General features: G+C 36.6%; 1 protein-coding gene across 2 annotated transcripts in view; it reads left to right on the top strand.

Moving 5' to 3' along the window:
• Nucleotides 1-513: 513 nt before the first annotated feature.
• Nucleotides 514-12,206, top strand: part of LOC131690042 (putative uncharacterized protein DDB_G0282133) — a 331,475-nt gene continuing 319,782 nt past the window's right edge. The window contains exon 1 of one of the 2 annotated variants that reach the window (XM_058975499.1): nt 514-783. In XM_058975499.1, the coding sequence (XP_058831482.1) occupies nt 781-783 (3 nt within the window). In that variant the 5' untranslated portion in view covers nt 514-780. The remainder of the gene's footprint in view (nt 784-12,206) is intronic. The other variant, XM_058975500.1, reaches the window with a different exon arrangement.

The raw sequence follows: 12,206 nt of genomic DNA, 5'->3' as shown, positions 1-12,206 counted from the left end.
AATCCAATCGATTCAAAATGGAGTCTCCGCAGTTCTCTTTCTAGAGTTTTTCTAAGTCGAATCTCTCTCTTTGTTTTTGACAACACTCATAAGTGCGAAAGCGACGCAAAATTCAAAACTACCTAAATTCAAGTTAAAAGAACTTATTCTGTGTGTTGTTTTATTTTTCCGTGTAGATTGTGATGACGAATCACAGTATATTGTTTATTTGATTAAAAAATGCATTTGTGATGAAAGCCTCGTTTTTAACGCCGAGTAGTCAGAGATGCCAGATTTGCAGACAAGTCTGCAAATTCGCAGACTTTTAATTTAAGCTGCAGATTTCTTCGATGACGCAGATTTTTGCAGATTTTTTAGTTTGGTTGCAGATATTTGCAGATTTTTTTAGTTTTGTTGCAGATATTTACAGATTTTTGAATGTAAAGGCTTTTGATTACACTAGCTTTCCTGACATTTTTGTTCTTCCCAGACTTTTAAAATTATTATTGCAGACATTTGAAAAAAGTACCTGGCATCTCTGCGAGTAGTGCACTTTAATCTAGGTCGTTGTAAAAATTAAGTGAAGGAAAGAAGTTCGGCATTACAGAGGAGCATTTAGTGAAATTGACGTTTCAGATTTTGGCGACCGTTCATGTTAGCCGAGCAGTTGTTTGCTTCCTTGACCTGAGTAAGGCATATGTCGGCAGGTTACCGTAATATTGTTAATAAACACAGAGCAAGATGTGTATTGAAGCTGTCTACTGTTAAGCAACCACAAACTGATAAAAATATAATATATTTATGGTGAGTCAATGTTTTGGTTATTATCAATAGTAAGTTATTTTTAAATATAAATTTCACTACGACAAGGTATGACATACAAATTTGGGTTCAGCGATGTGGAAGTTTGGCTGATTTTAGGTACAATATCACTTGTATGCTTAGTAATTCTTCGTAATTGTAATTTATTTATCGCATGGTAACCTGTTAGCTAAGGTATACATCGTCAAGGAATCTATTGTAGTGGCAAATAGAGAATTCAATTTTACCTTAAAAAACCTGGAATTCCCAGAAAATTTTGACCGCGATGAATTACTAGAATTGCATCGATTCTCACAAGCAACTTCGTCCCCAAAAAAACTTTAGTACTTCAATACCATCGAACCTTTTCTGGAGTATTAACTAATCAGTGCTAAATTTTCATAGATTAGAATAATTATTTCGAAAAAACGATTAATGGATTAATGAACATTTTGAATTCTGCTATCACTTCAATTGCATCGACTGCTACAAAATACGCACACGGTGTGTCTAAAACCATTATTAACAAAAAAATGACCATAAATTTGGCATACGGCATTCGAAAGATACAGTATTCAAGCATCTGCTCAGTGAATTTCAAAATGATCCATCGAGAGATCCGATAGAAATGGCGATTTGAAGTTTTATGACACGTTTCATAAGGCTACCAGCAAACACCCACGGGTTTGGTCCTATCTTTATAAACAAAAAAATCTTTGTCTACTTTTTTGGCACTTGGTATTCGAAAGATATAGTAATCAAGTACAGCGCAAATTCGTTAGTTGGGTGTTCGCTAGTTGGGCTGTTCGTTAGTTGGGTGTTCGCTAGTTGGGGCATGTCCCAACTAAAAGACACTTATGTCAAAACTGAAAGTCAAAAACTGATTGACGTTTGAATGTCATTGATTTCAAGGGGTTCATTGGTTGATTTCTGTGGCGATCCAGAAAAAATCATACTTTTAAATTCAATGGAATTTTATTTTATGAATTCATATTTCGGAATGATTTTAGTGAAATAAATGTGTTAAATATTTCGCTTCTTCCATTCAGCATCAATTAGTTTGTGTCGCAGAGACGTTAGTTTAGTAACTTTTGAAGGTCATCTCTGATGTATTCAATCAAATTATCCAATCTTTTTTACGCTAGTGGCAACGTAGTATGTTTGTGCTTTATCGGCTTTTTCCCGACGGTGTATCCATTTCCTGTTTTATGTGAAGGAATTTATCAAAAAATAATTGATGGCAAAAAGAACACTAATGGCATACTTTGTCACAAAAAAACAACTTTAAACTGGAAGGAAACAGCCAACTTTTGTGAATTGTAAAATATTTCTGCTTGTTTTTTATAAAAGAAAACAAAAAATCAGCGTTTCCCTTGGGTAATTTTTGTCAGCTGTCAGTTGCCCCAATTAACGGTTACGATTCGCTAATTGGGGCGCAGTCGTGACCCAACTAACGAATTTGCGCTGTATATCCGCTGCAAGTTTGAAAATATTTCATTGACGGAATCGAAAGTTATAACGATAGTTATGAAGTTAAAGCGGTCATAGATGGGTTTTCTACCAGATTTCAAGCATGAAGCCATGTTTGTCCATTGACGATTTAGATCGTTTATACGTGTCGCTGTTTAAAGAAAAACATTACCATTTAATTACACAAATATAATGCCCAAAAGGTGCTATTTATGTGCTGCGCTGAAAAAATATGAAAACAGGGTTGTCTATCTGGCATATTCGTTTTTGACAGTGCACTACACCGATGTAGTCGGTGCTACACTCATTCAAACTTGGGTGTAATCAGTCTATCTCTTTCTTTGCACTACACCGGTGTAGCACCAAGAAAAAACGAAAACGCCATAACGTTAACTATAACGTGTAAATTAAAAAACTTAAATAAAAGTTGGAATGTTTACTTAAAAAGTTCATATATCAGTAGTTTGTTGACTGACTCTAATTGTTTTTTCATTACTTAACTGGTAGACAATAATTTTCCTCCAGAAGAATATAAACTAGAGTTGTTACTATGTTTTAATTGCCGCAAGGTTCTACTGTATCGATTTTGTTGGCTATTTTCGGCAAATTTGAGCCTAAGAGAAACGAAAGCAATGAAATTGAAAGACGGATAGGTATTCTAGAGCGAAAACTTAGAACGGAAAACTAGAACTAGGCAGGCTCATATGGGCATGATCGAAAGGAAATGTGAAGAATTTTTTGCCTTCTGCAGAGTAGGAGTTGGGCGTTGCACCCAAGTCTACCGCATGGTCTATGGTAGAACATAACTCATCATGTTTTACCGCCGAAACACACACACACACACATATATATATATATATATATATATATATATATATATATATATATATATATATATATATATATATATATATATATATATATATATATATATATATATATATATATATATATATATATATATATATATATATATATATATATATATATATATATATATATATATATATATATATATATATATATATATATATATATATATATATATATATATATATATATATATATATATATATATATATATATATATATATATATATATATATATATATATATATATATATATATATATATATATATATATATATATATATATATATATATATATATATATATATATATATATATATATATATATATATATATATATATTAAATTTATGATTTTATTTTCCATGATGTGTAGTTTGCTGCATTGAACCAATGTAAAGAAATCGATAGATCATCGTTTTGAATATAAAAATATTCACTAAATAATGATAATACATATAGTTGAGATCATTTATATTGTCTATTATTTGAGGTAGGCAGCTCTATTTTATATTCTTCTGCAGGAAAATTTTTGATAAAACGTCTACCAGTTAAGTAATGAAAAAACAATTAGGGTCAGTCAACCAAACACTGATATATGACCTTTTGAAGTAAACATTCCAACGTTCATCCATTTTTTTTTAATTTACACATTATATTTAAGGACATTATACAAGCGAGCCACAACATAGCTCCTACGCCGTACACACCCCTCTCACCTGCCTAACCATGTATCTGACATGAGCAAATGTAAAAAATACGTTTTTCAATACACTAACCTTGCCGCTGTAGCACGAAACTGCTACTTGAGGAAGCTAGAACATTTTCCTATACATTCAATCCGAGTTTTAGACGGAATTCCATTTGGGGTTTCTTTTCGAAACACTCTTATTTTTCTACACATTTTTAGTGCACTTTTTCAAATGCACTTTAATCACGCACCAATGCAAAAACATCTGCAACACTTTAATCGCTTACTAACAAAACTTCAATTTTTCTGCCAATGTGCAGATGACCGAAGGAAAATGTCCGAAAACTCCCATTTGTGCGTTTGACCCTCTCCTAGGTTGACGGGTTTGACGGTATTGCAAACATCTTCATGCATATTTGAGCAGCCAACTGCTTTAAGATGGTTATTGCCTCGATAGTGGTGCATCGAGGAGACCAAGAGGGCTTATGGACTTTTTTATGTTTTATGCTATTTCATACTCTGCACCAGCCCAAACTAACAGTCAGCTAAGAGCCTGTGCACACTGGCGTGGCCGGTTGGCGGGTCGTCGTGGATTGACTTCTTCAGTGGGCTGTGTTTGCAGACATTGTTCAACAGCTCAACGGCTGTCTTTTTGAGCACGGCTCGCAGTGGGAGTCATTGTGTGTCGATTTATCGGTCGACTCGTCAACATGCACAGGCGCATTAAAAAAATAACAGTTGAACCCTATTAGTTGTGTTGTGTTGTAATAATTGTAGTTTTTAGTACTAGTGTAAAATTGTTATGTGCTAGACGTATGTCTATCTGTGTATGTGTTCATCTGAGTATTTGTGACATATGGGTCAGGGAATGAATGCAGAACTGGCTTATATGATAGAATAATGGGTGATCCTTCTTGGGATCACTTTTTACCGGTGTTCAATTCGTGCATTCGATTCGATTCATTCGGATTGGATAAATGAAGGTACGATTAATTTACCCACGCACGTCAATCATCCATTCCCGGTCAGCATAGCATGAGAAACTTCTAACGGAATGCAATTGTCGTTAATGGTAAATATAGGGGAATTATGATTAAAACCGACACCTTAAGCTTAACAATTTTTCTAAGTTGCCACCAAACCAATAAAATTATAGTTTTTATGCAGAATTCTTCTTCAGAAAATTCTTAACAAGACTTAATTTTTTCAGCGCTTCAAAAAATTAATTTCATTCAAAATTATTGGTTGTAAAACTTGGAAAACAAAGTAACTTTTTGTAGGCACTGCGGGTAAAACCGACACCCTATAGGGGTAAAATCGACAACCCCTTTAATTTATTTTCTCTCCACTTTATTAAAATCTTTATGTTTATTAAACATGAGATGTATGCGTGAATAATTAAGTGTGAGTATGTATGATGCTAATATGTGCTTTTTATTGCTTCATCATGTAGTGAGGGGAAGAAAGTTCGAAAGCGTAGTACTATAAATAAGAGTATTTTATGCTATAGGATTATTTATTAATGAGTATTTCCAAATAATCCTTGCGCACATCGTTGCAACCTCCAGTTTCATATTATTTCGTAAGAGAAGATTTGCAAGCGTTCTACGTTCTGCTAATTGGATTCATTCACTTATAAGTGACACACACACTTCTTAGTAAAACTATCATTTTCAGATTTGATTTTTCGGACTCTGATCATCAACGATCTATTGGGGTACACATAAGATCACTGTCTCATTGTGATAAAGTTCGTCTATGACAAACCAAGAGAACACTAGAAATTCGGTTTGATGAGCTTTTTGCAGAAATAGCAACAGCTTCGATAGAATCAGATAAGCAAAAATTCCAATTTTCGATTTTTAAAGAGACTTACAAGAAATAAACACAATAAGAGTATTTCTGTGCATTTCTGTTGATACTATAGTGTTCTAATAGGCTAATTGAAGTGTCACAAAGATCCCCAGTATTTTGAAATGAATCGCAAATATACACAACCATCTTAACAGCGTGTCGGTTTTACCCTAACCATAGGGTGTCGGTTTTACCCCAACAGCGCACATTTTTTATAAAAGCGATTAAAAATATTGAATTTCTCAAACTCGTCTTCAATGCACCTAGTTGATCATAGGACAGGCCGATAATAATAGGTAGTGAAAAATGTGGTGATTTGAAAAGCTTTTGTTCGGTTAAAACCTTGAAATCTACCAACGAAATTTAACATCCAGATGAGTATGAACGCTGCTGTCGTATGTTTTGTTTATATTTATTACATTCGGCGTACTAACATAAATCCAATTTTTCTTCAAATGCTCTAAATAAACGTACTAATAATAATGTATCATTATGAAATGAATAAAAATTTGATTTCTAGGAAATGTTGTGGGGTGTCGGTTTTACCCACAGTGTCGGTTTTTCCCACAATTCCCCTATATCATTTTCTGGCATTTAGACGATTCCAAGTAGTTTTATTGCATGTTACATGTGTGTTGTTCTATTAATACGCAATAACAATACTAACTCTTCTACGAGGGCTTGGCGGTGGACTTCAGACTGCAAATTTTTATGCTGAGGGATTTGTAGCTTGGAGAACTTGGATTCTGTTGGTCCCTAGAATCTAATAGCAACACGGCGCGTGCTTCAGTTGGTGGATAGAAGCTAAAGGATACCCTGACGATTGGAAAATTGAATTATTTTTGCTATCTATTCAACTAGATTCAGACCGATGCAGTATCCTATAGTTGATGGTTCATTACATATAATCTAAATTAAATAGCATTCAATTTGCACAATGCATTAAAACTTAAGGCAATTAGCCAAAGTACTCGGATAGCATGAACACCTGCACAAATCGTAGGGTGGAGTTGCAGAATTGAGCATATCTATTGTCATATCAGTTTTCGCCACGATCTGCAATGACGTAGACCCGCTTATTTCCACACACCTGGCTACGTCCTTACAAGCGTTTTTATGTTGATAATAGTCCAATCATCTACTTATTGAAAACGCTCGGAACCGAAACAGTTTTCATAGATGACGGAGAAAACAAAAGGCGAATCAAATGTATATAAACATATATTGGAAGTCAATATAATCAAAATAACATGGAAAAATCTCACCGGGAACTCCGTGGTGCCTTCACGACTTCCGAACTGCCGTCTGGGCTTCACACCAGCACGCAGAAACAGTCCCAAAAGCCGGCAGATCAAACATCAAACATTAACTAATAGTCTTGTTGGCATCACGTGGGTAACTGTCCTCCCGGAAACGCTGCGTCTAATGATTCACTGATTATTCACTATCAGAATAACGGCACCGAGAGTGAAAAACAAACTGTTTTTTTTTATTAAAATACGCTGCAGAAAAAAGCAATTAGCCAAAGTACTCGGATCATACCAATTTAAACCCAAATCTAAAGTAAACATCATTAAATTGCACAATGTATTGAATTTAAAATTTAAGTGAACTATCCAAAGTATTGGGATCATATCAAGTCAAATGTTCAAAATGTGCCTAGTAATTTTGAAGAACCATCATCCACGCGAACCAAACCGTGAAATAAAGTGGCTATGTTCCGAAATATAAGCAACTTAGAATACGTCCCTCCAGTTCTTTTCTTCTACTTCATTTGTCTGTTTTTGTTTTTCTTCTATTAGTTTGCTTTTCCACTACTCATGCAAAACCAAAAAAATCAGTCAATTTATACGCTTCTACTTAATGTCTTCATTTTTTTCTTCTTTTGATTCGGCATGTTCTTTTTCCTTTTATCACTATATCTTAATTTAGATTCATTATAACACTCTTTAACACAATCAATTGCGAATTCTCTCATATACACTCATAATATCTCATTCAAAACGTGCAAACGCCGCTAGCCTTCGCGATAGCACAAACCGGGTAACAAACGCGAACATGCAATTGTAATCATCCACACATCTCGCGATCTCGCCAACAACCCACCGCTCGCGCGATCATGAGTCGGTCCCGTCAGGATGTCCCTGCTAAGAACGAGTTCTTAACAGCCTAGATTCATGTCTTCAGTTGGACCAATAAAAATGAGGCTCATATTCATTAGGCAACACATTCCATGGAAACGTGACAGGGAATTCTAGTGTTATGGAGGAATTATCTTCTAGTACCTGAACTAGGGTGACCATACGTCCTGGTTTCCCAGGACATGTCCTGGTTTTGCATTGACTGTCCTGGTGTCCTGGGAAGTCAAGGAAAATGCTTGATTTGTCCTGGTTTTTCTCCTGTAACCCTAATATATTTCTATTTATTCAGTCTTCGCTTTTCACTATGCTCCAGATCGCAGTTATGACCGACTACAACCATAACTGCAACGTATACTCATCCTCAATCGGAATGCGTCAAACAAAACTTAATACAGTCGAATCTCCCAATTTTACCTTCCAATGTTTTTTTAATCGCTATTTAGTACCTCGTCAATATCGATGAAATAATGGTTACAAGCGCTTCTTTTCGGCTTAAATCGTCTTTCAATCCGGGACCCGAAGAATTCCCTTTGGTACCTCTGAAAAGACACATCGGCGTTTTGGTGCTTCTGCTTCTACTTGAGTTCTCTTGCTATTGGCTTTTTCATCTTATTGGAAATCCATCCCATAAAAAGAAAAATAGCAACTGTCGTGGAATAATTTCATTGAGCGCTCCCTCGAGCTGGGGATTATGGAATTGCTACAGGCTCGAAACCAGAATCTAATCAGTTGCTCTGGTTGTTAACAGTGCAGTGAATCAAACGAACGTTTCTACCTAAACTCTGCTGTCTATTTGTACTGAGCTAGTACTATAAACAAGCAAAGAAATTGAATAATAAAATCGTCCAAAGCCAGTGTCAACAATAAAGCACCGTTACTTTCATCGGTGCGATATCGACCATTCATTTCAAGATGTTTGAAACTCAGCAGCAAAATTCAACAGCAAGTTTGCAAATGCAGTTTAGACTAACGGAAGTCGTCGTTATACAAGCCCACCATACTCGTTACTGATAACGATTAAAACTTCGGCCATACCGGAAAGCTACGCTATGGAATACAACATGCATTACGTCGTTGAGCATTATAATGTTAGGACCAAGATACCCGTTTATATTGACAATGATAAGATTTATATGCGTCTGCACGATGCACACCTGGGTACTATTAATAAATTTATTACAACCATCATGTCGGAATACGTAACAGTGGAATCATTTAAGTTTGAAACCTGGAGGAAATTTTTCTAGGTATTTCCAACGGTATTTGTTTCGTGAGAATGCGAGTGAACGAACCTACTTCTGCATATGTAAACTTTCAATTCAAAGCAAAACGCGTGACCAAATCTCAAATCACGTTGTGCACGTATGGAGGACAGACCCCGGCGAGCCCTGCTCTGTTACACAAGAAGACACACTACGATAAACCATGTACACAAACCTCTAACGAAGCAATATCAACTCCAAGCATACCCATCACACAGCCCTTCATCAGCATCAACTAAATCATAAACCACCGGAGTTGCAGCTCAGGCTCCAACGAATACTGGAACAACAGAACCTACGCACAACGTTAACGGTCATTGTGATGCGCCTACTACTTCCCAATCAACTGCCAGCACCACCGAAAATAAAGTAAATAACAAAGAACATGGATAAGCGATCGTGACCCGTAGGCCCCACAAACAACTCAAACCAGGTAATCGTGAAAGCCCATACAACATTAACAGCGAGTATAGAAAGAAAACGATAAACCGAGAGAAAGCGGACTAAGTGATCCACAAGCAACAAGAGGCAATGAAGTAAATAGATCTTCAACAAGAAATAAGATCTTTACGCAAAGTAATAAATCGCGTACACAAGATCCGATGGATATACAATTAAATTCGATTTATTTATTTTTATTTACACATTGAAAATATTAAAAGATCCACGGCTCAGGTAATGCATTGAGGCGTGTCAAATAAATGAAATAGCTAATGGACGATTAACATGTCTTCACGCCTGGACGCTGAACAGCAACTAACCGCCGAGTCTAGCATCCTACATAACAGGGAGTATGCTGCGACACTTCAAAATCAGTTACTTGTTTCTGCGTGTATTTACTGAAACCAAAATTCAGATTCATCGCCTCCCTCATTCATTAACTTCCCAACTGACTGAAACTGCATGCGGAATGGAATGCTTGAGTGCAGTGGAAATATAAATTCCTTCACCAACCAAAGCATTTATTTGTTTTTATGTGGACAGCTTGAAGGCAGAAGCTGGCATATGTCTACATTTTCGAGCATAAGTGAACTGCATAATCTATATCTGGTGCACTTTTGCTCAATAATCCCTCTCATAGGTAGAATGGAAACAAAATTCAGTTTGCTTCTGAAACCGAATATGTCCAAACCTGAATGCGCTGTGTCGGGAGAACGAATGACGAGGGAAACGAACCAAACATTTCATTCATTGCGACGGGCATGAATTGAATTTTGTTTTCTTTCAAGTTCACGCAGGAATGTCATTTTTTTCAAGCTCGGGCTCAAACTGATATTAATTACACCAAGCTATCCGTCGGTTTTCATATAACAATCTATTAAACGGAGAATTTTTTGGTAACAACGGAAGGTTTTGCAGATCTCAAATCGAGAGATAATGGTTGTCATTGGAGATTACCAGGCATAGCGCAGGGAATCTAGATGGGATCGCTGGTGATTCTGATTTACGTCAATGTCGTGTTTTTAGCACTGAAAACTCGTCGCCGGTCGTACACAGACCATCTCATGAAACGTTTGTTGATGGTGGTGTAGCAAGAACTGCCTTTGTGTAAGTCCGAAAAAGTTCTTGGTGATCGAATTCCGATGAAAGACTTTCTGGAAGAGCTCTTCCTCCCAGACTTCCAAAACTTTTTTACTGTCGAAGCTCTGCCTGCCAGACCCCATAACTTTATAACAGCCGAAAACATGCGGAAAAGGCAATATCGATTGAGCGGTAACGAGGGGAAGCAGTTTCGGCTGTCCTGGTTTTTTACTCGTCTGATATGGTCACCCTACCTGAACTGTACACTAAAAACTAAGCAACAAACTCACGGTCCGCGCGATCATTCAAGAACACACGCGAATATGCATATGGCCACACAGTTACAAAATCGAATTTATACACGCGAAATCACATACGTTCTGGCATACGCGACAAACACGTGAACAATATTTCATTGACGGAATCGCGCTTGAGCTTTTCGCGATCTTCCACGCACATCTACGGTTGCGGTCTCACAAACTTGATAAAACCACGTACTTTCGCATAGGCCTGCTAAGCCAAGACAAGTTTCAGCTTCACTGTGTCTCATCAGCATAAACAGAGCTTCTGCTCGGACGGGACATCACGTTTGATCAGTTGTTCGATTAAAACACAATATGTGTTTTAGTTTTAAGGGATTTGCGTCAAGCCGGCGCTAATCTATTCCGACAAAAAGTTAGTGTCGGTTTGTGATGAGACGAAGCTGAAACGCAACTGTGTAAGAAATAAGGATTTGTGCCCTCAAGTGCAAAGACTGGTTTTACCAACAAATTTTCACCCTAGTGAGAAATTTTGGTGTTTTCCAAATTTTCCTCCTTAGGGTGAAAAAAAGCATAGTGCTTTCGCATAGGCCTGCTAAGCCAAGACAAGTTTCGGCTTCACTGTGTCTCATCGGCATAAACAGAACTTCTGCTCGGACGGGACATCACGTTTGATCAGTCGTTCGATTAAAACACAAAGTGTGTTTTACTTTAAGGGATTTGCGTCAAGCCGGCGCTAATCTATTCCGACAAAAAGTTAGTATTGGTTTGTGATGAGGCGAAGCCGAAACGCAACTGTGTACGATCTAAATAGTCAATGGACAAACATGGATTCACGCTTGAAGACTAGGAGAAAACCCATCTTTGACCGCATACCGCATTCAAATCGTTATAACTGTTACCGTTTGGGATGCTTTTCCCTAGGATCTGATTCCGAGCGAACGATAGGTAGTAAGCAAATTATATGTATGTATTGTATAGTACTGTTCGTCCTGATCTGTTGTGAGAAATTGTGAATCTAAATTGTAAGCAAAATTGTATGCAACCATTAAATTAAGCTTGAGAAAAGAAAATATTGATTCCACTCCCTTTACCAACTGTTAATTTAAATAATTAATTATATATAAATGTAACGCACATAACACACTACACATACCAAGATATCGAAACGGGAGGAATTGGATATGGAATTAACGGATGGAATTAGGAAATGCGGGACGAAGAAGGCGGAAAATTGCCAGTAGTGGATTAGGTATAAGCCAGTCTTTTCCACTTGAGACACCAAGCACTACAGAAGTACGAGAAAGTTTTTGAGCCAGTTACGCTAGAGATCGGATAGTTTTACCACTTCTAGTCAC

The sequence above is a fragment of the Topomyia yanbarensis genome, chromosome 3 (assembly GCF_030247195.1).
Source record: "Topomyia yanbarensis strain Yona2022 chromosome 3, ASM3024719v1, whole genome shotgun sequence".
Taxonomy (NCBI): domain Eukaryota; kingdom Metazoa; phylum Arthropoda; class Insecta; order Diptera; family Culicidae; genus Topomyia; species Topomyia yanbarensis.
The sequence above is the reverse complement of the archived record's forward strand: the minus strand, read 5'-3'. Positions and strand labels throughout refer to the sequence as shown.